This window comes from Meles meles, chromosome 1 (assembly GCF_922984935.1).
Source record: "Meles meles chromosome 1, mMelMel3.1 paternal haplotype, whole genome shotgun sequence".
NCBI classification, from domain to species: Eukaryota; Metazoa; Chordata; class Mammalia; order Carnivora; family Mustelidae; genus Meles; species Meles meles.
In genome coordinates, this window is record NC_060066.1 from 41759604 (window position 1) to 41787454 (window position 27851).

A 27851-nucleotide genomic window follows, 5' to 3' on the forward strand; every position below is an offset into this window, starting at 1 on the left:
ACTCTCCACAGCTGTAAGAGATGAGTGCACAAATTCCAATAAAGATTCCGCATGCTCTGGACTGAATTTACCTACACGACATCGAGGCCTAACTGAGGGGCCACATAAAAGGACCGGAGCTGCCTCAGTGCTATTCTGTTTCTTCCACAGCGTCAGCTGCTGGGGAGCTGGCAATTGTTCTGGGAAGATGCCTCCCCTCACACTATCGTCACTGCCCAGCAGTGGGTGTTCATTTTAGAAGGTCTGGGATGTGTGGGAGTAAAGCAGGGCTGGGAAAATTAAACCCAAGTACATGGGAATTTAAAGAGGCCTTGCAATTCATTATGTGAATAGCCAGGAGGATTATAAAACACCTTATAACTGAAGGGGTTGGCCTGGAGCTGCATGGGACAACAGAACCAGCTGTATCACCACCCCTAACTCATTTAGAATGGTGCTAGCAAGAAGGCGGGCTAGGAGTTCTCTGCAGTGACTTGGAAAGGCTGGCGGGGCTTTGTTTTCTTATTCTGGACACCTTTTTCCTAAAATACTTTTTTTTTAATATTTTATTTGACAGAGAGAAATCACAACTAGGCAGAGAGGCAGGCAGAGAGAGAGGAGGAAGCAGGCTCCCCATGGAGCAGAGAGCCCGACGCGGGGCTCGATCCCAGGACCCCAGGATCATGACCTGAGCCGAAGGCAGAGGCTTTAACCCACTGAGCCACCCAGGCGCCCCCCTAAAATACTTTCTTAGACTACTAAGCAACATAATAATACACAGCATGCTCCCTTTAGCATGTTTAATAATTGTCTCATCTGAAAACACTTGACTATGCTCCTTTATGAAACATCTGACACCACGCATGCTTTCCTAAACTGTGCAAGACTTAGCAGGACAAGGAATTTACTTCACTGTCTACACATATTAGAAACTACAGAGATAATAAATAAGCTCCCTCACTTTGGAAAATAAAAAGAAATTACCAAAAGAATATATACTAGTATTTTTTTTATCTTCTAATGTGATTTGAAGGAATGCAGAATTTTCTAAAGTACAGATACAGTCATCAAGTATAACCACCACCATTGTTTACAGTCCACTAAAGCACACCTGGTATCCACTAAAGCACTCCTGACATCTAGAGATTTTTAATATTCCACTATCTATCATTTTACAGCTTATCACATAGCCACACACCTATGTGATATGCGACACTTCTCCTTGTAGACATTGAACTTGTTTTCTCTCTCGAAGGCAAACCAGAAAAACAACACCACTCAAGAGGCCCAATGAAGAGTCAAATGAGCTGTAAGCAAAATTCTCAAAGCACCAACCCCTGGATGATCTATCTGTACATAGTATTTTACTAAAATGAAGATGATGGGAATGGAAGAAGGAAACAAGCTCCAATGTTTTTTTATTTTCACACAAACAAAACACAACTACAAGCATTTCCACTTTTAGCTTTTCACAGTCCTTCATGCAAATCCTCTACACGCTAATAGATTTTCTGAACTACTAGGCGTAACACCTCAGATTTCACCATTTCTAGAGAAAAATCAAATTAAGTTTGTTAAACTGCATGGTAACTATGTATTACACCCCCTGAAACCCATGTTGCAAGGGCAACTTCAGAATCAAATGGCTTAGTCCTGTCTTTCTGCTGGAGACCAGTTCCAAGTACAATCACCCAGCAAGGCAACTTGGAGGGAAGAAAATAATAACTTTAAAAAGTTGAGTAGGAAATCAGACACTATTCAAGATTCTTATGGATAAAACACAGCTGCAGGCTACAACACAGTAGCCCTACAAATAAGAGGAGTATTGCCTTCCTGAAAATAGTCAAAGTTGGTCTGATAGTAACATTAGAGGTTGCTGGTAGATGACTGACAACCAGCTCATATGGAGAAAAAACCATGTTTTGTAGCATTTGCAATGTCCCTGATGTAAATACACCCAGGAAGGCTGATTTCAAACTACCCAAGTGACATCCTTGAATGAGAAGTTAAGGAGAGATTCACAGTAACAACCCATTCTACAGTATTTCAGACACAATAGATATAACTAACCTGAACAGTATAAATTATAATAAAATGTGCGGAAATAACTAGACTATGGTGAATTTTGAGTATTACTTTTGTTTTTAATGTCATTAGTTTAATTATAAGTTTATATAATTTACTTTTAATTAATGGTTGCATTTAACAACTGGCTTCCAAAATGCATAAAAATGTAAAGGTGGGCTCTAGTGAGCAAGGACCTTTGGCTCAGGCACAGTACTGCCTGCACTTTGCTCCTCAGGGACTTTAAAGACATTTTGAACATACATCAAACCAAATAAATGAAGCTACTAAATCACTTGGATCAGACTACTTTCAGGGTTTCTGCAAAAAGAGGTGCCCACCTCTTTGCTACCCCACTCTAAAAATACTCAAAGTTCAGGTTACACTGTTTGTAGTACTTACAGGAATATCATTAAATAACAGCTTGCATTCGTAACACCCTTTACACGTTTCAAAGTAGAGCTTTAGAGCACGATGGGGCAGTCTGATCCTGCGTAGTGAATTTAAATTAGTGGGTAATAATAGCATTTTAATGCCTTATCCAAGAAAAGAGAGTCCTGGGAGCTGTTGGTCCAAGAGAGAGGTGTAGGGATGGAATTGAGAGCCAAGCAAAGAAGCCCAGAGCTGTCCAGACGCCCCTAGGTTCCAGATTCCGTCCTGGAAATGGCTCCGTTGCTGAGAAAGCAAGTGGACGGTAGTACCAGACTTTCCTCCCTCCCTCCTGTTTTCTAACTCTAACTAGAAAACTGACTAGAACTGTTCTTCCTGATAGAAAAGGGTTGGCTCGCACGGGATATACTCCAAGAGCATCTCAAAAAGCTAAAATTATTAGAGCCGTAACATTCAAATATGATCTTATCTGACCAAACAGCTTTGTAATATTTTTCTCCCCATCAAAACATACCTGTTACAGCGTAGACACTTGTGTGCAGAGTCTACATAGATCTTACTGCCAAAATTAACATCAGCAGTAGTCGTGGCCGAGTGGTTAAGGCGATGGACTAGAAATCCATTGGGGTCTCCCCGCGCAGGTTCGAATCCTGCCGACTACGGGAAAGCCAGCTTTTTGCTGGTACTTGCTTTCGTTTTGGTGAGTTCTCCCCAGCTTTTTCCGCAGATTATTTAATGGATTTATGAACGGTTGGAATACAGCGGGGACCCCAATTGGGCCGTAAAAGGTGCGCACGAGGGAGCTACGGTGTCGTGTGATTGTGGTTACAACCTGGGCCCAGGAGGGGGAGATGGGCCAAAACACGCCAATCTGGAACGAAAAGCAAACCGTCGCAAGCTCATGCAGCAAGGGACAGCTCCGACCCCTGGCCCCAGGGTTAGTCCAGCACCACCAGAAGTCCCGGACCCACAGCGTCCTTTTGCTACAGAGCGTTAGCCCCAAATCCTCGCGACGCCTGGGCCGCCTTGGGACGACGAGCGCATGCGCGGGCGCGGGCACGCTCGGCGGGTCCCCGCGTTGCCCTGGAAACCACCCGGCGCTGCCGCGACGGGAACCGGGAAAGACGTAACGTTTCAAGATGGCGAAAGACTTGGACGAGCTCTTGGATGAAGTCGAGTCCAAATTTTGCAGACCAGACCCACCGAGACTGGGCATGGTCGACCGGCCCAGAGGCTGCGGCGGCGGCATTCTCAGCAATGACCGGAACCGAGCCGAGGCGAAAGAGAATCTCAGGTTAACAGGCGGGAGGGGTGAGCTGTCCTGTTAAAGCCTGCTCCACGCCCTGAAGCCGCCCTCTGTCCACGATCTGCAGCTGCCGTCCCTAGTCGGGCCCAAATCCTGAGCTCCCCACCCCCGGGACAGCGCACACCTCAACTCCCTTTCCAGGAGGATTTGGGCATCTCTTACCAAGGCCCAATTTTTTTTTGATTAGTGGGCTAGTCCGGCCCGTGAGAGCCCTCACCCGGTGTCTTTCACCCAGACGGAGTCCGTGGGGACCTAATGGAGGTGGGGAGAGAGAAGTGCAGCTTGGGGGCCTCCCCTGAGCTCCGAGAGGGCCTCTCTGACCAGCTCTGCCAGCCTGAGCGGTTCTTATCCCCGACCCGCACCCGCCTGCCCCGGGAGGTGTTCGTTCCCACAGAGAACCTCAGCCTTTCGCCTCCGACCCAGTTTCCCAGGCAGATAATCCTTGGGCGGGTTGTTGGAGAAAACGATTCCGTACAATTCTATCATCATTAGCCGTTTGTTTGTTTTTTAACTCAGAGAATTGAATGAGATTACATTTATGATAAATGGTTAATTATTGTAAACACTGTGTTAATCCAACCACCTGCCTTCTCCCTGTGGCCCTCAGGTGAGGTCCCAAGGAATCTCAGGCATCCAAACTGAAATTTTGAGATTTTTTTTTAAGTATTCTTGGTTTTGATCCAAAGAGCTACCTTTCAAATTTGTTAATCTCTTTGATTCCGTATATCGTAAAATATTAGGACTTTTCTTTTTCCTCTCATTTTTCTCCTCAATCCCAAAAGGTCAAAATTGTTTCATCAAAATGAACATTGTCCTTCCAAATGATGACTTGTGAGCCTCTGCAGTAACTCTGTTGGACGTGTTTGTGAAATTACACAAAGGCAGATTTGGAAGAGCCCAAGAAAGTCATTCTTGTCATTTTATGCCTGCCTCTGTGGTTTCGCTGGGTTTTGTTTGGTCTTGGTGTTCATGTGCATGATTTTCCAGAAGTATTTACCCAGCAACATTAGTACCCAGTTTATCAGACTTAACCTCTAATGACATTTGTTTATAAAAATTAACCTTTGGAAGATAAAATATTGAGAAGATTCTAAAGTTCAGAAACAGGAGTTCTAAAAATTAGTTGAGTAGTGGGCAGCATTCTAAAAATCAACTAAAGAGCCAACTAAAATGACCACTTTGAAGGGGCTAAGGATTTCTTGACAATGATTATGCAAATATCACTCATTAATTTGTATGTTATTGTCTTGCATGCTGGAGGTCCTTAGGTACTCATTCCCAGGACATCCACTGTCCCTATCGCACATCAGTGTTACTTTGCAGTTTCTTTTGTTCTTTTTATTCATTCATTGGGGAATGGAGAGAATTTATCAAAGAGCAGTCCAGAGCCTGTTCATGTTAGGAGAACTAGTGTGCAGAGGGCTAGAATGTCTTAGAGCAGGCTGCTCAAAATGGAAAGGGTTGAAAAGGTGGATCCTTTTCAAGAACAGGTCCTTTTATGCCTCTCTCCATAGCCTGTTATTGCACTACTGAAATCCATCCATAATGTTTATAGCATCCCACCCCACCTTACTACCTCAGATTTTTCGGTAATACATTTATAAAAGCTGTAGCAAACCAGTACTGTTGTTATTCATGTGTTAAAACTTTTCATTTGGTAATGTAGCTGTAAAGGTAAATTATGCAAAAAAAAAAAAAAACAAAACCCAGCAGAAAGGGCCCTAAACCTAATACCCAAATACAATCCCTAGCTGGTATATAATGTCAAATATAAAAAATTTTATCATGAGCCAAATTGATACTTAAAAATTAAGAACCTATTTATATTATGAGTTTATTAACAGGAGACTATCTGCCAATTGTATAGTGATGCAACTGTTATCTCTTTCCCTTATAAGAGTTAAAATACTGAAGTTGTCTATTAAAATGATAGGTCTGCAAATAATAAAATAAATGACCATGCAACATCTGGATGCCAGAAACAACTGCTAATGTAAGAGATCAAAACATATACAAGTTGTTAAAGTGTTCAAAATAATAAAGAGAAGTACGTAATTAGTTAAAAAAAAACTGCTGTGAGTTGAACTTCAATAACACTAAAGTGGTTCAGGATGATACAGATGGGAATATTTACAAATAATATCATAACCTCCTGGATAATAGTTATAATAATAGTCAACATTTATGGAGTCCTTTCTGTATGCTAAGTGCTTTGTATGTGTTATTTCATTTACTCTCCCCATCCCTCTGACGCAAATAATATTATCCCCCTCTCACTGACCAAACTAAGACTTAGTAATAAGAGTTAACTTGCCCAAGGTCATATTTCCAAGTCTTCCAGGATATTGTAGACCTAGATTTAAGCTTCACATTTAACTGTAGGTTTCAACTGTTTATTTTTTTTATTTAGAGAATACATTTTATTTTTGACAAAAACTATATTTTAATCAAGATTATAATATAAAAAGCAGAGTTGGGGGAACCAATAAATGTTTGTTAACCTTTGATTAGGTTACTGTATTATAAGGACATGTGGCTGGCTCAGTTGGAAGAGCATGTAACTCTTGATCTCAAGGTTGTGACTTTGAGCCCCATGTTTGGTTTAGAGATTACTAAAAAATTAAATAAGCTTTTAAAAAAGATTATTGTATTATAGCATCAAAAAACTAAAAGTATTATACAGTCCTTTAAAATTTTTATGAGTTCTCATTGAAATGACAGCATTTCTACAGTAAACCATAGGCAGTTGTATGCATCATGAAATTGTGTAGCAGACCTAAATCTTATCTAAGTTTGGATCCCTAATAGTATTCATTGGTTTAATAAAGCTTGAGTGTATCTAATTCTTGAAATTGTGAAACTGCATGAGGGACAAGAACCCAAAAAGTTGTGAAAACTAAAGGAGGAGACTTACTTGTTCAAGAGGACAACTTAGTAACCTGCTGTCATAAAAGAAATTAAAGGAATTGGAACCTAACAGTGTCAGGTATTCCTGAAAGATTAAAGAGGATTGGAAAAAAATAAAATAAAGAGGATTGGAACTGAAAACGGCCATTGAATTTAGTGATGTGGGCAGTATTGACTTCTGAGAGAAGAGTTACACTGTAGTTGAGGGCTATAGAGGCCAGAGATAGATATTGCACCGGGAAGATGTTACAAGTAGTTGTCTAGGTGTCCTATTTACATATAAAATATCTAAGGTTCAGAGAGGTTAAGTAGTTTAAAGTAGGTCAGTAGTTCTCAACCAGTGAGGATTTACCACTCAAGGGGCATTCGGCAGTGTGTTGGCATTTTTAACTGTCGCACCTGGGGAACGGTATGTATGCATGCTACTGGCATCTAGTGGGTAGAAGGTAGGGATACCGGAAAACATCGTACAGTACACAATAGCCCTACTTCTCCCACCACACACACACACCAAAGAATGACGTGGCCCCAAGTGTTGGTAGTTCCATGGTTGAGAAACCCTCATCCTGATCACCATTCAATATACTTGTAAGGAAGTAGATCGACTTAAGTAGTAAGAGGATGGCAACTCAGTAGAGCCTTTGGGCTTGTTTCTCTGGAAAGTAAGTCTTGTGCATACTTGTAAGTCAAGAGAACAAGCCAGTACTGGGTGGAAGACTTCAAGGATAGAAGTTAGAGAGAGAGCAACCGAAGAGGCAAAGCCTGGAGGTAGATGGAATCAGACGTTCAGTATCAAGCAGCACTATCTGGTTTTTCTTACACTGTGTTAATTACTCCAAGCAATAACAAAGGAGTATAATCCCGAAGTTAAGAATTTTCAGAGCAAAAACATTTCTAAGGTTAGAGTCTAACTAAAAAGCTTGTCTTCTAAAACAAATATTTTAATATTCTAATGAAGTTATAAAGTTGATGTGAAGCATCTATAACATAAAACTGTCAAGAGTTCATCTTGACGTCTTTTAGTGTTAGGTGTCCGGGATGCCCTACATTCAATTCCAAGCCTCTCCACCCACTAGTTGTATGACCTTGGGCGAGTTTCTGAATCTCTCAGCCCCTGCTTCTTCATCTATATTGTAAGTATTCAGTAAATATTAGCTATTAAATAGAGGTTTTGTGCAGTAACAGTTTGTATCAATAATTCTATGATGGCTTTCCCTGCACAAAGTAGAAAAGTAGTTGAGATATTCTGTCAAGGGAATATTGTTCTTTTTTTTTTTTTTTTTTGATCATTTGATTATATAACCTTCAGTTCCTATAGTAAAAAGATACGGTTATTTGACTTATAGTGGAACCCTTAGGTAAAAAATTAAAAAGACTCATTAAAATTATCTTTGTTTATAATTCTCAGGTTCTACTTGTAATTGTACATACTTTCTGTTCCTTAAATAAGTCCATAATTTAGAAAAGTGCATGCCTAGCTTTCTCTTAAATATAACCTATAGCTTTAAATGACTCATTTCAAGTGTGAAATAGTAATGTACATATGTGAATTTTTACCTGATAAACTACATCTTTGTTTCAACATCTTCAGCTATGTCCATAGAGGGAAAAGATTAATTAACATCACATTTGTCCTCTTATCAACTCTAATAATAGACTATTTAAGCAAAATTCTCCTGATACTGACTTTATCTGTACTTAAGCTTCAGCTGTTTTGTTTTCAGATCAGCAGAAACATTTGAGAAAGAAGATGATCTTGACAGTCTTATTAATGAAATATTTGAAGAACCCAACTTTGACAAAAAACCCTTTGTAAGTTAAGTATTATAAATGTGCAGTAATTCTTTCATTATTTCAAAACATGTTTAGAAGAGTCTGAAAATGTATAGAATGCACAAGTATCTAGCCCTTTGAATTCTGAAAAATACAATGTTTTAAGGGAATTATTCCACTTAGACTTGTAGAAGAAACAAAATATTAGAAACTCTCATGTGTTTGCTGTTCATTTCTCAGCGAGAATGAAAAATTAGAAAAGCTGTTAGAGCAGAAGTCAGCTCACAGATGAAGTAGTTTACTTTGTGTATTTGAAGAACACTTTTCTATAAATAAACTTTTTTTTTTAAGATTTTATTTATTTATTTGACAGAGAGATCACAGTAGGCAGAGAGAGAGGAGGAAGCAGGCTCCCTGCGGAGCAGAGAGCCCGATGCGGGGCTCAATCCCAGGACCCTGAGATCATGACCTGAGCCAAAGGCAGCGGCTTAATCCACTGAGCCACCCAGGCGCCCCTTGAAGAACACTTTTCTTAGAGACCAAAAATAGCGTTTATTATAGGAATGTGCCCAGATGCAGTGCTGTTGCTGTTATCCCGTGAACCAATGAGTAAATTGTTAGTATTTTAATGTTTAAATGCTTTTGTGTTTATCAACTTTATAAAAAGCTCATAAAACAGTGTAACAGCCAGCTCTGTAGTTACTACCCATAGTGAACATATCTTAATGTTTTGTCATATTTGCTTCTCTGGATTTTGGGGCGCCTGGGTGGCTCAGTGGGTTAAGCCGCTGCCTTCGGCTCAGGTCATGATCTCAGGGTCCTGGGATCGAGCGAGGTCATGATCTCAGGGTCCTGGGATCGAGCCCCGCGTCGGGCTCTCTGCTCAGCAGGGGGTCTGCTTCCTCCATTCTCTCTCTGCCTGCCTCTCTGCCTACTTGTGATCTCTCTCTCTGTCAAATAAATAAATAAAATCTTTAAAAAAAAAGAAAAAGAAATTAAAATTATAGTTTAAGAACTCTCCAGCTCCTACTCTACTGCCTTCCTTCCTAGAGGTAACCTGTCTTTTCTATCCATACTTTTATATTTTAATTATACTTGTATAATCATAAACCATTTTAACTGATGTATAGTAGTCCATTATGTAATTCTACCACAGTTTATCCACTTCCCTGGTAATAGACATTTAGAGTGTACCCAGTTGTGGCTTTTTTTTTTTTTGACAGAGACAGCGAGAGAGGAAACACAAGCACAAGCAGGGGGAGTAGGAGAGGGAGAAGCAGGCCTCCCACAAAGCAGGGCTCCTAGCAGGGAACCTAATGCCAGGCTCAATCCCAGGATCCTGTGATCATGACCTGAGCTGAAGGCAAACACTTAAGGACTGAGCCTCCCCAGTTCCCCCCAGTTGTTGCTTTTAAAAACAGTGTTTCATCAGATATTTTCACGTGTCTTCTTTTATCTACATACAGGAGTTTCTCTAGAATGTGCAAACCTAGAGGAGGAATTGCTTGGTCATTAGGTGTACTTATCTTCAACTTTTCTACCCATTGCCCAAGTGTTTTCCAGCGTGACTGTCATTTCTATTCTTCTCATCAGCAGTAGATGAAAATGTGTATACTTTAATTGTTACCAGTGTGGTGGATATAAAATATATTTGTGAGATTTAGGAGGAGACCAAATGGAAGTCTAAATTACAGAGACCACAAAGAACAAAAATCTAAGAATAAATATAATACCAAAGAGGGTTTTTTCCAAAGGGGGAAGATTAAAGCCAGATAGACTGAAAATCACTAGGCAGTGGTGGTGGTAAGGATATGGATATGAGCCACTTTTTCTTTTGTCAGCCGGACTAAAAATTAAATGACTGATGGAGAGCTTAAGATCTTTACTTCTCTAAATTTAACATTTTCAGTTCATAAGCAGATGGTAGATTAATAAGCTGATGGCCTAGTTGATTAGCTTATCAACATAATAACAATGGTGTTAAATACTCTGCAAACAACAATTCATCATAAATGCCAAATAGCAATGCTAGTTTAATTAATAGTGGAGAAGATAACATGATCTTGTTATTCATGGATCATCTGAACAATTCGTTATTAAGTATTATAGGTTGTGTATCTATATGTGAGGCACTATCTCTTTACTTCAAGACATTTCAGAAGGAATGGGGATATTTTTCTACTTTGGCTTTAAGATACACTAATTTGAAATAAGAGTAACTCCTACAATCATGAAGAGGTGTTTACCTCTATGTGCTTCTTCTGTATGCTCCCTTTTTTTAGTTACCATATCCAGTTCTCCAGACTGCAAGGGGAAAAACAACCTAAATAAACCCCTGGAGGAGAGCAGATCTGTGTCAAACATGGATTCGGTGAGGAAAAGAGGTGTCAGTGAAGAGGGGTGCATGCCCACCTTTTCCAGACCAGACTGTGTTCCTGAGAGTACTGCTTCCTCCCCAGTTGCTCACCCATTCTGTCCGGTTTCTGAACTGCTCTCAGACCCATGCAGGAAAGCCCAAGAATGACAAATGCCACAGTGTGCTAACTTCAAGCCATAAGTGGATGGTACACAAAACATTTTTCTCCAAAAAAAAAAAAAAAAAGACACGTATATTATTATTTTTCCAGACATGCACCAAAAATTTTTCCAGTTCTGTTTAACATCAAATAAGAAAGTTCAGGGAAATTGTAAAGTGAAATATTTTTGCCTCCATTAAATTTCCCCACCTACAAGGTAAAATGAAGGCATGTCTCTGCGTAGTTTAAATTGCCTTTTCTCCAACTTCCTTTCCTTGGTGGTGGTCCTAGTATGTGGTTGGTTGATGCTGTTTGGTACCATATACCAGTTAACACTTAATAAATGCTTACTAATGATGATCATATTATGTAACCATACAGAAACTACTGTATGGTTGTGACTAGGTAGTTCTACAATTTCCTTGCATGTCCATTGGTTGATACTGTTTCATTTGATCAAAATTAATATTCCTAAAGTTACCCAGGAGTTTGGCTAGTTTTATTTTTAGTTCAGGTGAGTACCATTCTTAGCCTTTAAAAATGAGTCAGGTTTTTTCCTCCTCAATTGAATTTTTCCAGGATGAAGTTTTAAATAGCAGATCCTTCATATTAAATCACTGAATGTGCTATTAACTGAAGAGTTATAAAGTGGCTCTAAATCTTAGCATGCTAATAATGGCAGTATATCAGTTTCCTAGACTAAAAATTAGCTGAGTAATTTACAAATTCCTCAGGGAGGTCTACTTCCCTTTTGCCTTTAAAAGGTTTTGATCATTGTTTTTATTTCAGAAACTTTAAAATGATACAAAATTTTTATTTAAGTCATTTAAAAAGTATTGTTATAAAATAAAGAATACTAGTTTTTATGCTAGAATTCTCTAAATTACCCTTGGCCTTTTATTGTTTTTGTTTTTTAAACAGAAATTGAAATCTAAATCTTCAGGTAACACATCTGTCAGAGCTTCCATTCAAGGCCTCGGTAAAAGGTAAGTTGAGATGGCTTTAGTGAATTACACACACTAGTGAGCAAACACTGTGAGCAAAGTCTAGTATATTTTGTTACCATTTAAACAACAGTGACATTGAACAACAAAGCACTGGTTGGCTTTCAGGAGAAAGACCAATAGCAATATCTTCAGTGTTCTCGTGGTCTGTGACCTCTTGGTGTAAAAGAACTTGAATGGAAGATTATTGCTATTGTAAATAATTTTCGGCCACATGGAAAAAATTAAGTGTGAACAGTTCCTCAGAATTAATGTTCTGTTACATTCTTCGATGTTTACTTTGTCCCTTATATTATTTGGCAAACACATTTTTCTGTGACTCATTTTAACTCCTTGAGTGTTCCTGAATGTACGGGTTATATCCAATAATGCAGTGATCCTGGAATAAATGCCTCTTCTTTGAAATAATTGGCCTTCTCAGGAAAATCTACAATTTGATTACAAGAATATAGAGTCAATGAGACCAAATTAACTTCTCATATTTTTTGTTGTAATTTTTTTCTTCCATCTATCAAACACGTCTAGTTGCAGCCCAGTGTACCTTGGTGGAACCACTGCTCTGTGTGGAATTGGAACAAATACTTCACAAAGGTAGGATGTCACATAGATTTTCTTGGGATGCCTGGGTGGCTCAATCAGTTCAGGGTCCAACTTGATTTTTGACTCAGGTCACAGTCTCGGGGTAGTGAGATCTGAGCCCCATGTCGGGCTCCTCTTTCAGCAGGGAGTCTGCTTAGGAGTCTCTCTCTCTCATCCCTCTCTGCCCCTCCTTCTGCTTGTGTGTCTGCATGTACACACACTCTTTCTCTCTCTCAAATAAATCTTTTTTTTTTTTTAAAAAAAGGAAATAAATTATATTTCTTATTAGGTTTTTTGCAGTTAATACCCTGTTGTTAAGATGTAGTTCTTGGCATCCGTCTATGTCAAAATCAGAGGTGTATTTTATTAGCCAGTCTGAGAACACGGTACTGAAATGCTTGTTATTCTGGGCAATAGCTTTTAAAAGCTGTGATATTGGGTATGTGTTGTTCTTTGTGCTGATGCCCATCTCTAAGCCCCACTTGAAGCGCTTGGGTCACTCCAGTGCCAGCCTGCTTTCCACAGGACGCCAAGAGAGTGAGCTTCTGCCTTGCCATGTTTGCCATCTGGGCAGCAGAAGCAGTGGGTGAGCCTGGTGAAGCAGTGTGGCCACGCAGCCACATGATGTGTTACCCGCCGTCTTGACCAAACACTCAGCACGAGAAGGCTCGGTTTTCGGTATCAAAGAGCTCTCAAACATAGTCGCTTGATTTTACACATTTAAAATGCAGAAATCCTCCATTTTTTGTCTCTTCCCCGTCCCTTACACCCACTATCTACTCACTACCTTTCAGAGAGGTCTCGTGGTCATGATACCACCTACCCCGTACTGCTAGCATATTCCATTATCATCGTCATAATGTGGAGAAACAAATTGGTTTTAAGCATATCTTTCTGTTGTCCTGATACTGTTGATTCTATTTTTGCAGAGGCCTATTTGCCCAGATTATTATATTTTGTCTAATTATTCCTAAAACACTTCTTTTACTTTCTGTTAATTTTTTAAGAAAGAGAAGAATGAGATACATGATTGCATGTTGACCATGTTTTAGGAGGAATAACAGTTATATTGAATAATAGAAGTGGGATCTAAAAAGACATCGTTGGAGGATTGTAGTGGTGCTGGCCTAGACCCTAGGAAGCCTAGAAAGAAAGGCTGTGGGACCAAAGGAAAGTTGAGGAGTCTGGGGAAGCCTGTATCACAAACATCAAGGCTAACACAAGCCCACTGGGGTGCTGCCTGCTGTAAGGGCTATAAATAACAACTAATAGCAGTTAAATCATTGTGTGTTGAGAGCTGTCTATACAAAGGATTAGAGACACAGCTAGCCCTTAGAGAAGAATATAGTCGGGTTGCTGTCAATCCTGACTTACCTGTGTAGAGTCACTGGGACTTGTCTCTGAGTTTCCAGACCACACCCCCTCTAATCGCAGGCTCTTTCCAGTCACCTAGGAACTGCACCAGTTTCCCTGTTACCTTCCACTTCCTTCTCTTGCTTCACCCACATACAGCAGGAAGGATAATACCCCTAACTTACTCTTCTGAACACATCTCCCCTGTTCAGAGGGAAGATGAGAGTTGCCATTTGTCCCACATGATTTTCTTTTATGTAGTATTTTTTACAAGGGACATGTAACTGTAAGTAACTCTAAGGTTACTTGCTTTACCAAATTGTATTCTTTCTCTTCTCGGTCCCTTCACGTCCAGTGAGAGCCCAAGTCAGATAGTCCACTTCCACTAAAACATTTGTTACCCTCTACTTTCCACTACATCTTTCTGCTTCTGAATATTTTTGCATTTTTTCCCTGTCTGGAATGACCCTCCTTTCTAACGTGTGTTCTCATTATCTTACCTGCTTATCTTCAAATTTGTCATTCTGTCCGAGATTCTTTTTTCTTTTCTTTTTATAGTATTCATTGAATGCCCGGCTTGTTCTAGGCCCTGTGCTAAACACTAGATACCAAAAATAAATAAATAAATAATCAATCAATCATCAATCAGTTAAAAAAAAAAAAAGACAGAAACCCTCTCCAGGAAAGGAACTGGTAAGAAGCAAATGATAATACTTAAAGCACAAAGAGAAAGAGCTCTGATGGCAGAATGCCTGAGTTCAAATCTCACTGTGCCACTTATGAGATGTGAAGCCTTGAGAGGAAGGATGTATCTTCTAAAACTGGTTTCCTCACCCGTTAAAAACTGAACACACTCCACGGAGATCCTGTGAGGATTAGATGGAATCATATGTTATAGTCTGCCTGTGGTGCGAAAGACACCAAAGAATAGTTTAAGTAATAGTTTGCAGTCATTTCATGTGTTAGTGCTGCCTTCTCATTGTGTTCTAGTTCTGGGCCAGGAATCCTATATTCTTCCACTATGTTCCCATTTTATCTCAGGAAATATGTATCAGTGTTTACCTACACAGGTCTTCTAATTTTTAAAACGGTCCTAGGTCACGTGGGTGGTTCAGTCAGTTAAGCGTCCAACTCTTGATTTCTGCTCAGGTCATGATGTCAGGGTCATGAGATTGAGCCCTGCACTGGGCTCCATGCTGGGCAAGGAGCCTGCTTAAGATCTCTCCCTTTCACACTCTCTCTCTCAAAAAATTAAAAATAATAAATAAAAATGGTCTCTAAGATGGTTCATTCTGGTTTACTTTTAAAGAGTAAATATTTCATGAGGATTTTCTTTTATGTAGTATTTTTTACAGGTACATTGATTTGGTTCTAGCACAGAAGAGTCTTGTTCCAGGTGGAATTTAAGTAGACAAAAGAATGGCCTGTTTTTATAGCTTGAGGATCCAGTCACACAGTATTGATCCATGAGCATGATAATATTCATCAAACTCCTTCCTACTTTCTGCACAGCTTCAAGAAGCAAAAAACACATACTGTTTGCATGTATATGCACAGGTAAATGTGTACCTTCACGGTCTTGTCTTGCTCACTATTAAAAAGATACCCTTATGGACAAACCTCTTCATAACACATATCTGCACCTACAGAAAGATAAGCCTGTACTTGTTCAACGTGCACCTAAAACATTTTATGTGTGAAGTACTTTATCCTGTCCAGAGCACTTTTTTTTTTTTTTTTAAAGATTTTGTTTATTTATTTGACAGAGAGAGATCACAAGTAGGCAGAGAGGCAGGCAGAGAGAGTGAGAGGGAAGCAGGTTCCCTGCTGAGCAGAGAGCCCGATGCAGGACTCGATCCCAGGACCCTGAGATCATGACCTGAGCTGAAGGCAGAGGCTTAAACCACTGAGCCACCCAGGCGCCCCAGAGCACTTTTTTATATATGCTTATTGGTTCAGCTCCACAAGGAAAAAAGCAAGATGCAAATAGAGCAAGACTTTTTAACCCCATTTTATAAATGAGGAAATTGAGACACTGGTGTTAAATTCATTGAACACATACTAATGAACCACCTGCTTGCTAAGCTCCTACATAATACATAATGTGAAGGGAAAGTGCAGGGTACAATAAGCTTAGATAATCAGCACCCCAGCTAATATGAAGGGTTAGAGAATGTTTTCCCAAGCAAATAACATTTAATCAGACTACAGTATGAGAAATGAGCTGGCAAAGAGAGGAGACCATTAGAGCCAGAGGGCACAGAGTGTTAGATGATCCCTGAGCTGGAGTAGCTGTGAGTGGGGGAAAGAATCACTCTTGATGGGGCTGGAGAGGTAGTCAAGGGACATTTGGTTTGGGGTCCTAGAGCCCTCTGGCAGATTTTAGGAAAAGTGTCATATGCAGTGGAAGGCTTTAGTTGTTTTGTGGGGGGGTTTTGGTTTTTATTTTTGGCAGATGGGGTGACAGTTGTGTTTCTAAAGAAAGTCATTTTGGCTGCTGAATGGAAAATGGTTTGGAAGTTGAAGGGGCAAGACAAGAGAAGACAGGGAGAACAGTCAGCAGGTAGTAGTTACAGTGGTCCAGGAAAGAGACAGGGATGGTAGCTGTGACCTGAGTAGTGGCAGTAGCTGTAGGGAAAATGTGTCATATTTGCACCATTTAGAATCTAGAATTGACAGAACTTGGTGTTTAAATGGCTATGGGAAGTAAAAGAATGTTCTCAAGAATGACTTCCAAGGAATGTGTCTTGCCAAGATCAGAAAAGTTATTACAAACCAAGGACTCAAATATATAACTTGTTTCTGTCCATTATCCTTTCTAGTATACCAGTTTATGGAAGGCCATGTAATGTGTGCAAGAGGGACAAAACTTAGCTGTTTTTGCTATTGAGGCTACTGTTATTTTCGCAGTGTCCAAACAGTGAGGCTTCCTAGATTGCTGTGTAGTTCTGGCAGGGTTTAACTGAGAACCAGAGTCTGGACAGAAGACTATATTGGACTGTATTTTGGGCAGTCCCATCATGAACACCTTAAAAATAGTAAAAATTGTATGTATTAGCTGGACAGAAGGACAGAGCTGTTGGTGACATCTTTATATTTGTATTCCCTCCACATTTTAGAAGAAGAATCCTGACAATTTATCTTTCATTAGAATCACGCCTTTTTTTTTTTTAAGATATCATCTTACATGTGTATAGTTATGAAGGAGAAATATACTTAAGCCCTGAAACTAAGCACTGATTTACATGCCCAGGGCGTAAAGGAAATTGAGTCTATTCTGCCTACTTTCTGTGTGTTTTATTTGTTTGATTTCCAGATAAAGCTCTGGTTTGGGAGTACTGCTGAATGATTTTAGAGTATAAAGATGTGAGTCTTTTACTCAGTTGGTGGAAAGGAAAAAGAGTGGTAGCAGGAAGCATGGTGTCATTAATAAGGTATAGATAAAATCAAGGCATTATTTTCAAGCCAAATCGAATTTTGCTCTCCTCTATTTTTTAAACTACTTGTAAGGCTGTATTATTCTGTAGACGCCTACTAATTATGATCTAATAGAGTGAATCGTAGCAGCAGAATGATTTCTTAGCTGCAAGTTAGTTTTATTTTTCTCACAGGGCAGTGTTTGTAGGAAAATGTTATAGTGTGAATAGATTTGAATAAACTACTAAATTTTAAATTAAAAAGCTGTATTTAACATTATGGTTGAGATTTTACACATACAAAACGTCAGGAAATTCTAAATTATAGTTCCCAAAACAGCAATAATTTAGCCAAATTGCACATATGTATTAAAGCATTAAAGTTAACACTCTGTGCAATCATGTAATAAACTACATATGCATAAGAAAGCAAGTTATGGCAGCTTTGGGAACCATCATTTTGCATTTTCTTACTTGAACATTAAAAATCCAAGTTAAGATGTGTACAAATGTAATTGTGTGGAATTTCCGTATGTATAAGTACAACTCTATAAATTCCTAACAGTTTGAAAGAAAATATGGAATTGTTTATGAAACTTCTATAGATTTTGAGTAGTTATTTTTATGATTAATAATAATTTTTAAAATAAAAAAACATTTATTTTCAAAGAAATTTTCAGGCCAAAAAATATTTGCAATTTTGAAGTTACCATATCTGAACTTTAGGGAAATAAGTGAAAAAAATCTAATGGTGGGGTTTTTTAAATTATTTTTATTGTAGAAGTATTAAATGCTTTTTTTTAGAAAATAAAGCAGTTTAGGAATGTGTAAAGAAAAAGATAGTAATCTTCTCTCTCCTCCATTCCCACTACACCTGCGGCAGCCAGTGTTACCTGTATAGTATATAACCTTCCACATCTTTCTCCATGTTTTTACAAACTTAAAAATACCTATACAGGAAATTTTTTGTTGTTGTTTTTACCAAAATAGGCTCATGCTGTATATGTTAACCATGTACCTTGCTTTGGACATCCCTCTAGGTCAATAGATAAATCTAAGTCTCTTTATTGGCTATCTGGCATTCTATATAAATTGCATATTATTCAGTCTTTTCCCTTTTTCATAGGTATCCAAGTGGTATCCTGGTTTTTGCCACTTCAGCAATTCTGCAGTGCAGTAAAAATTCTTGAGATAAATGGCTTATAGACTGATGTTTTTATTTATATGTAATTTTTGGTTCCCAAGAATGGGGTTGCTAGAGCAACAGCTAGGCATAATTTTAATTTTAAAATAGTGCTAAGGTTTTTCCCAGAAGATTATAGAAATTCACATACTCACCAGAAATGTCTGGAAGTCCTAATTTTTGCTAACTTAATTGGCTAAAACACTTATTTCTTGGTTGCTTTATATTTTAATTACGTTATATTTTAGCTAACAAACCCTGTGCTGGGCACTGTTACAAGCACTTAACCAAAGTTAAATGATTAGGTCCGTTAAATTATTATTACCCACATTTTACAGATGGGGAAACTGAGTCACAGAGAAGTTATTTGACTGTAGTTACACAGCTGGTAAATAGTGAAATACATTTGAACCTAGGCAGTCTGTCTTCACAGTCTGTGCTCTTAACTGCTATTCTGTGATACCCATATGAGAGAGACTGAATATATTTTCAAGTTTTATGTTTTGTTGTCATTTGTAAGCACTCTTTGTATAGTGTAAGTATTTGATCATGTTGAAAACATTTACTTTCACTCTCTCACTGACTGCTATTTTCACTTTGTTTTTGGTATCTTAAAATCTCTTAATTGGGGCACGTGGGTGGCTTAGTCAGTTCAGCATCTGACTCTTCGTTGCAGCTCAGGTCATGATTTCATGAGTCATGAAACTGAGCCCCACATCAGGCTCTGCGCTCATGGGGAGTCTGCTTGAAGGTTTTCTGCCCCTACCCCTACGTGCACACGTGCGCAGGCACACACTCTCTCTAAAATAAATAAATCTTTTTTAAAAACCCTCTTCTTCCTTTTAATTTTTAGATAATTCAGTGTATATCTATATTGATTTTAGTTCTTAAATACTTGAAATAATGGAAGAAGTTTCTTTTTAAAGTAAATCACAATTACTACATAAATGAAATTGTTAACAATAGCAGTTCGTAAGTATTTCCATATATTGTTGTTTACTCCTAAACTTACTATGCAGCATATGCGTTTTGAGAGTTGTGTGGCAGTTCATTTCGTCACATGTTCGGTAAGGACCGATTACGTGCTAAGTGTCATTCCAGCACTTTCACCCTATATCCTATATCATCGGTGTTCTGCTTTTCACTGCAGCTTTGCCATCTACATAAAAATAATCTTTTTCCCCTCCCTTCTTAAATATAACCTTCTCTTAACCCCTGTTCTTAACCACCTTCTCGCTTCATTTAAAGAACCTGCTCAGATGTACGTACCTTCTCAGTGAGGCCTGTGCAGACTACTCTACTTAAAATTGCAATCCACTCCTTGATACTCCCAATTTCATTTTCTCTACTTATCATTTCAAAAATTGGAAGCACTTTTCCTTTTTTTTTTTTAAGATTTTATTTGAGAGAGAGAGCAAGAGCACAAGCACAAGCAGAGGGAGCAGCAGGCAGAGGGACAGGGAGAAGCAAACTCCCTTCTGAGCAAGGAGCCCAATATGGGACTCGATCCCAGGACCCTGGGATCATGACCTGAGCCACAGGCAGCTGCTTAACTGACTCAGCCACCCAGGCGCCCCACTTTTCACCTTCTAACAAACTATGTAATTTAGTTATTATGAGTATCATTTCTTCTCTTATTAGAATATAAGCTCTGTGAGGATAGAAACTCACTAACATACATAATATGCTTTCAGGAATTATCTTTTAAGTGGGTGAATGAATGCGTTAATGCCAAGCACTAGGGAAAGAGAAGCAAATAAGATACTGTCCCAGAATTAAGTAGACAGATTCATTTCCATATAATGTGGCAAATTCTGTGATAGAGGCTCCCCTGAAATTTTCAATAGGAAGGGAAGCAACTTTAAAAAGTTTATCTTAAGGGGCACCTGGGTGGCTCAGTGGGTTAAAGCCTCTGCCTTCAGCTCGGGTCATGATCTCAGGGTCCTGGGATCGAGCCCCACATTGGGCTCTCTGCTCAGTGGGAAGCCTGCTTCCCTTCCTCTCTCTCTGCCTGCCTCTCTTTCTACTTGTGATCTCTGTCTGTCAAATAAATAAATAAAATCTTAAAAAAAAAAAAAGTTTATCTTAAGTGAAGATCTCCCTCATATCCAATGTGAAAACCATTGAACTAAAAGATCTGCACATCGCTTTCGTTTTATATCTATACAGTATGTGTGTATGCATATATATATCAGTGTGTAAGAGCTTAGAAAACAAGTAGCTTTATACAGAAATTTAACATGTAAGTTTGTGCAGAAACTTAACCTGAAAAGTTTTACCTAAAGATATGTAATCTATCCTTTCATACGAAAATGTTTAATCACATTAATCTATACTTTTCTGTTGTTTACTCAGTAATCTGTAGTATGTGGTGTATCTTGTGAATAAGTCACCAGATTTCCATATTTAAACATACCAGTAATCTTTAATGTACTGTTGTTTTTCTCTGAACAGAGCATGTGATCATCTGCGTTGTATAGCGTGTGATTTCTGGGTAGTAAGCTACGATGACTACATGTGGGACAAATCATGCGATTATCTGTTTTTCAGGTATGTTTCCAAAGAACTTCACTCTGTGAAAAACGTACCAAGCAATAACTTTATATTTCTTATTTTGCTATAACGTCTCTTGGTGGACTTGGCAAGATCATGTGGCCTCCACCTCTTGCATATTTCTATCATCTCCTCCTCTCCATCTGTCTGCAGTCAGCCTATGTGAGGATATGTTACTTCCGGACAGGAGTATAGTAAAAGCCTTCTCACTGATTTCTCCACCTACAGTCACTTCTTTCAGGCCACCCTTCCCCTTCTGAGAATTAATACATAACTCTGAGTGTGCCTTGTACGTGCCCAAAACTCTTCTGCTTGGAATCATGTCCAAGTTCCTTAGTACAGCATTCAAGACCCCATCTGTCTGTCACCTGGCGTGTCCTTCCACAGTTAGCTTTTCACCTTCACAAGATTACAGCTGCATCAGAGTACTCAGCACTGTTGTTCCCGTGACAGTGCAAGCTCTTCCCTTCCACCATCCTACCATTTATTTACCTAAACCTGACCTGTCCCTCAGGGTACAATTCATTGCACATCCTTCATGATTCCATTACCTCTCTGTCAACTTGGAAGTAAATTCATCCTTTCCTGTGTGTCCACAGCACTGTGTACCTAGTCTAGCACTCACTAGAGTAGAAGATTGCAAATTTTAGGTTGGTATAGGTCTGCCTCCCTCCTTGGGGTGAGGATAGTGTCTTTCTCATGTTTTTGCAGTTTATACATTCTTATACACTTACTCCACATACCTAATGTTTTTAAGATATTGTAAGTCATAAAAATGTTCCTGAATTATACATCACATGGGACACACCTGGGTGGCTCAGTTGGCTAAGCATTTCAGCTCAGGTCTTGAACTCAGGGTCATGAGTTCAAGCCCCACGTTGGGCTCTGCTGGACATGGACCCTGCTTAAATAAATAAATAAATAAATAAATAAATAAATAAATAAAATTGGGCTGTGAATTATATATCACATTTTCAAATAAAAATTAAGACCTAAAAATTAATGAAGTGCACACACCATGCATTTTTATCCCCCACCCCAAACCTGAGCCTAAACAAGAATTGTATTTTCTGATACAAGTAATCAAAATATATTGCATCTCTCTCTAATAGATAAAGAAAAAGGTGAGAGTGTTTCTTCCACACCTCTTCTGGCAGCCACTCTCCTGTAAACCCATGGAAGTCTCTTCTACTTGAATTGTTTATTTAAACTCTTTCGCATCAAAATTTCACACATTTTGAAATTCAGTCTTTTGAAAACTTTGAATCCTCTCTAAGCATACACAAAAATTCAAATATACAAATTCATGGAAAAATTACAGTTTGAGAGGTTTCATATTTCCCAACCCAAATGAAGCCTAGTACAGTCCCCAAATCCCAGATCAGGTTAGCCCACTTATAATCCCAGAGTTGGGAAAGTTAACTTTTAATTCAGGTCTGTTTTGCTGTTTCTGACTTTTCTCAGTCCTCTGCTCTGGTTAATGTAATGAGTGTCAGTAATCCCCCTATGTCAGCACTGTGAACCATCAATCTTGAGAAAATTAGTATAGCATGACAGAATGCATGTAATGTCAGTGCTGTGGTGAGCTCTCTGTGACTGGGTAGAAGGAAGTTAACTAGTGATATATTCAGAGGAAAGCTAGGGAATGGAAGATTTTCACATCTGATGGCATGGCTGTGTGAATGAGGATGTGAGCTGCTGAAAGTAAAGGAGCAGGGAGAAGATGAAACACTTGAGGAGGTGGGGAGTAAGAGCCAAAGGAAAGCATAAGTAGGTGGTCACCAAAGAAGGCAAGTTAAAAGGCTTGCAGGGTACCATTGATTGCCTGACATTACCTGGGGAGCCATTTCTTTTTAGTGGTATCAGTCTGTACATTGGCTTATTTTATTGTCCTTATCTTATAAATGAGGGAAATGTGTATCTTAGCTCTGGTAAGTTCTAGAGTTTTCAAAAAGAGATATAAGCCATACTTGATCATCCTGCCATAGTAGCTATGTAGGATGCTTTTATTTTCCTACTAAATCATTTCCTTTTGGGAAATTATTTTTCTAAACTTTTAAGATATGTGCATCCTAAAAACAACTCAAAATGCATTAATTAGTGTCCTGGCTATTCATGATTCCTACTCATAAAGTCTCAAATTAAGGATTCAGTCAAGTATCAAACATTAAATTTGTCACGATATATTGCAGATTGAATAAAGAACATTTAGTTTTCCCTTTTGTGAAGGTTTTTTCTTTCTGATAAAACTTAGATGATCCATCTCTTCCCGTAGTTTACTGAAGGCAAACAGTTGACCTGGAAAATCCAGGTTTTGTTAGGTTCAACCTGAATTATGCCCATATTCTGTACAATACAGTACTGTGTGGTGCCCACTGGCCACCAGAGGGCACTTGTAGCCTTCCTTCTGTTGCAGTGACAGCACTTTGTCTCTTTTCTTAATATTTACTGTATTTCATCATTTTACTTTGTATTTTATCATTTTACTTTTTATTTTTTCATCATTTCATTTTTGAATTTTCCCTTGTTTTCCTGTTACAGAGTAGTTATGTAAATTTAGTACATGGATTGTCATGAAAATCATAAATGATTTTCAGTTCATTCAATTTAAATTAACTTCTCTAGTCTTTCTATAATAGCATCAAGTCAGACAGTTATCATTTTTTATGATGGTCCTGCCCATTGATTTAATTATGTTAACATTATTGACATTTAATGCAGGATAGACATTTATTCTGTTGCTAATAGTTTATCTTGCTGATCAGTATATCATTGAAACAATTGAAAGATACGATATTAGTTCAACAAATAGAAATAACATACTTTATGTCTATTTAATGAAAAACGCTATAGTTAACCCATTAGAACCCTATTTATGCCTCTTATATGCCCTCCATTGGCCATATTACGGGCTTTTAGAGTATGGTATAAGTGAGTATCTGAGTAGGAGATGTACCACCAACCCTCCCACTCTCTTCTCATATCATGTCATCTCTGATAGGACAAATCAATAATTCTTCATTCAGCCTTTTAGTTCTCATGTTCTATTACGACAGCTTTAATAAACAGACCTAGAGGACTGCCATTCAAAAGCACTGGATACCAAGGAAATACCATCAGAAAGAACACAGTAGCCTATCTTCTGCTGTTTAGGTGAAAGAGCCAAGGTTGTTCAGCATTCAGATGTGGTAAAAATAGGAAAATAAAGCAATGACAACTTTTTTTCTTTTTTTAAGTCATCCAGCTCAAGCAAAACCACTGTGCTAAAATCTTCATTTTTTTATTAATAGAAACAACATGCCAGAATTCCACAAATTAAGAACAAAGTTGGTAAAGAACAAAGGAACACGGGCATACGCCTGCCAGTGTAGCTGGAGAAGTATTGAACATCTGACTGACCTTCAGACCGATCAACAGCTTCGTTGGGTTTGTGGTAAACATTAAGAATGCAGACTTTTCATATTCAGACTAATGCCTACAATGAGAGCAGTCTCCAGTAATCATCAACATTTTTAGCGAAGGTACAAAGCAGTATCATGCCCTTTGGAAAAAGATAGAAAATTTCATTCAATGACTATATAGTATAGATTTTCAAAGACCTAATGGGCTTGAGAAGATAATGTGCTTTAACATTTTGGAACTGTTTCTTTTTGCTGTATGGGCATTTCACTTAGTAAGGTAGCGAGTTATCCAAATTCTTCGCTAGCCACTCTCCTGTTAAATGGAAGTTTAATTATGGAGTTTCATACAAATATATAGGCATTCATTAGCAACTGCAAAATTAGTCACTGCTAATACACGTAGCTAAATATTCCTCATTTACAGCATTTAATGTAGAGAGGTCCCTGGGGAGGGGGGAGGTGTAGGCATCATCTCCTCTGGTCAGATCTGTTGTTGCCAAAGATCAGAATTTAGATGTGGCAGAAACCATGTGATCAGTGGCTAACTGAAGGATTTGGGGGAGCACAGGTTCATTGTAAATGAAAAGACTGCTTATATTGACCTTACCTCAGTAACTCCAAATGATACTACACACAGTAATGATAAGTATATATTCTTATTTTAGCTTATTTCTTCCCCTTTTGTTCATTTAGATAATCAAAGGGTAGTTTAATATTTTAGTAAATATTCATTTATATATACATTTTTTTAATGTACCTATAATCACAAGGAAAAAAATCCTAATATGGATAGATCATTATTGGATTTTTTCCAAGTACTTCTCTAGCCTCTGGTGCCTAAAATTCCATCAAGTGAACAGCCACTGAGATATTTGCTCAGGCAGCCTGTTGATTTTCTGGTGGGATCAGGCTGACATATTGTTTGTCAGATGAGAGCATGAGAAAAGAAATAAATCATAGTGGAACCAACAGGTAATCTGTTGTGCTCCTCCTTGACATCTCTGAGACTGGAGGAACCCTATAATAGCAGCACATTCAGGAAACCAGTTACCTCAAAATTACCAGTTCCCAGCACCATGGGCTTTCCAATCTGCCATAAGCGCTTTATTGCATGTGTCTAACACATAGTTCAAATGTACGACACAAGGCGTGCTGAAAGGGAGTAACTGAAGCAGAGTTGTGATTGCTTAGTCTTATGCTGAATCCATTCCAGTCACCTGACTCAAGTAAGAAGAAAGATCGGCCATTAAAATCCTTTTCCTAGCCGTGACACATGTGCTAGTAAGTCTAGCATTGCAGCAAAACCCATAGTGAACTCAACAGTGGCAGATGCTTACATTTTTGTATTAACAATGTTTACAGATTTTATCTTTGAATAAACATTTTTTACTCCCTAAAATCTTATCTCTGTGTAATTGTATGAGAAACAAGGGGATTTGATTGAGATATCATTAGTCACAACAATGATGTTTTCTTTTTATTCAAATGAGTAAATTTACTAAATCATTAACTTGAAAATATTTTTTTCTCTTTTATTATTTCATTACTGTCCTATATCTTGGATACATTGCTCATGTTTGGCATTCTGTAACATAATTCCCCAATGTCGGAAATGTACATATGAGTTCACATTTTTGTTGGCAATTTACTTTACAAGCTTTTTAATACTGTACAATTTTTAATCCAAAATGTAGGAAGAATACTATGTTTAAACACCAATGGAGGGCACCAAGGTGGCTCAGTTGGTTGGGCAACTGCCTTCGGCTCGGGTCATGATCCCAGGGTCCTGGGATCAAATCCCACGTTGGGCTCCCTGCTCAGTGGGGAGCCTGCTTCTCCCTCTCCCTCTGCCTGCCTCTCTGCCTACTTGTGCTCTCTCTCTCTGTCAAATAAATAAATAAAATATTTTTTTAAAAATAATGAAAATAGCAATGGATAAATTATTACCAGTTGAAATTTAAGCCAAAACATAACCATTTTAATAACAATACAGAAGAAAAACATAGTTTCTGATGAACTATAATTTTAAAATGCAAAGCCTGTAAAACTTCCTAGATGTTTTGCCTATTTGTTTTTAATATTTATAATAATTTTCTACATTAGCAATTACCTATTTTTTGTCAACTAGGTAGCTACTTTCTTTGAGCTGTATTATATACTCTCAGGCCCTTATCCTGCCTAGAAATGAATAAATAATAAATAGCTTTATTCTGTATTTAGTTTTTTATTTTTGTAGTAAAATATTCATATGGGGATTAGTTTGAAATAATTTTGGTGATTTCTTTTAAAATGTCAACAAAAGAGTTTCAGACCATCCAGTTGAACAGAGAATTTACTTATTTACATGGAAAGGAGAAACATGCCATAAGTTAAGTGTGTGTGTACATGCATATATAAAAGAGCATTGGTATTTTTCTTCCAAATGTATACGGAGTTTTATTTCACAGGACCAATTTTCTTCTGTTTCATATGTCAATAACCTCCACATTTTGACTGTAAGAACTTCTGCTTCTTTATCAGTACCATGGCAATATCATCTAAAATAATTTGAAGTGATCTATGAGCGATAACCTTAGAACAAATGAAATCAACTAATATAGCTCCTTTTCACCTGTGTATTCTGTGATCTTCTTATTAATCCATGGTCTAATCTGTCATTCTGACAGTAGAGAATCCACAATAGACCAATCCAGGAGAGAACCAAAGAACTCGGGTTTGGCTGAAGAGATAATGAGACTCTTAACGTGTTTATGCTTCTCTTCAGTGGTTGCAGGGCCTTTGGTAGCATTTTTATCATCCTCACAGTGATCCAGGGGAACCATTTTCCTTTTTCCTGGTATATCATCTGGTCTTCATCCTCAGATTAGTTAAAAACACTATCTACCGGAAGTTTCTTTCCCTGCACAGAATGAGGCTGACCAGGACTATTGCAGGCACCCCTCTTAAGACTTACAGCTGTTTTTGGTCTGTGCTCTTCAGGCTATTGTTGTTCTGGAGAATTTTCATGAGGAATAATGATACCACAGGGAGACTCCTCCCCAAGAGTGTTGAGGGCCGCATTGCCACTGGCCAAGGAGACAGATGGGACAGAGCTGATGGCCTCAGTTGGTTTGAGACAGGCCTTTGCTCTGGCTCTTCCTCTTTCTTGGGTTCCTCTCATTTTTCTTCTTTTTCTTGCTTTTCTTCTTCCTCATCCTTTGGTTCTGGTTCTTGCTTTACATTTACTCTTCCATGTCCTCTCAGCCTTTTGTTCCAACCTCTGCATCTGGATCCAGCGCGTGCTAATTGATCTCTAATTCTTCCTTCTCTCTCCTCGGTCCCATTCATCTGCTTCCATTTCCTTTTCCCTATCATGCACCCTTTTCTGAAGAACACATCCTCTGTGAGATTTGGGATCATCTATATTGTCATAACTTCTAAGAATTAT

At 38.5% G+C, this 27851-nt stretch overlaps 1 protein-coding gene and 1 non-coding gene across 2 annotated transcripts; both read left to right on the forward strand.

Annotated features, from left to right (window-relative positions):
- Positions 1 to 3013: 3013 nt before the first annotated feature.
- On the forward strand, positions 3014 to 3095 carry TRNAS-AGA. Its single transcript has one exon. It is a non-coding gene; the product is annotated as a tRNA-Ser (tRNA).
- Positions 3096 to 3571: 476 nt separating this feature from the next.
- Positions 3572 to 25823, forward strand: CFAP418 (cilia and flagella associated protein 418). Its single transcript, XM_045980406.1, has 6 exons — positions 3572 to 3727; positions 8371 to 8458; positions 11857 to 11921; positions 12465 to 12530; positions 20925 to 21020; positions 24314 to 25823. Exons 1-6 carry the CDS (start codon positions 3573 to 3575, stop codon positions 24465 to 24467), a joined length of 624 nt encoding a protein of 207 aa, XP_045836362.1. The 5' UTR covers position 3572; the 3' UTR covers positions 24468 to 25823.
- Positions 25824 to 27851: the final 2028 nt, after the last annotated feature.

Excerpts from the sequence above, each read along its gene's own strand:
- CFAP418 (XM_045980406.1), top strand. The coding sequence starts at position 3,573 with ATGGCGAAAGACTTGGACGAGCTCTTGGATGAAGTCGAGTCCAAATTT. Across the intron at positions 11,922-12,464 it reads ATTCAAGGCCTCGGTAAAAG|TTGCAGCCCAGTGTACCTTG; the intron begins GTAAGTTGAGAT and ends AAACACGTCTAG. Across the intron at positions 21,021-24,313 it reads TGCGATTATCTGTTTTTCAG|AAACAACATGCCAGAATTCC; the intron begins GTATGTTTCCAA and ends TTTTATTAATAG.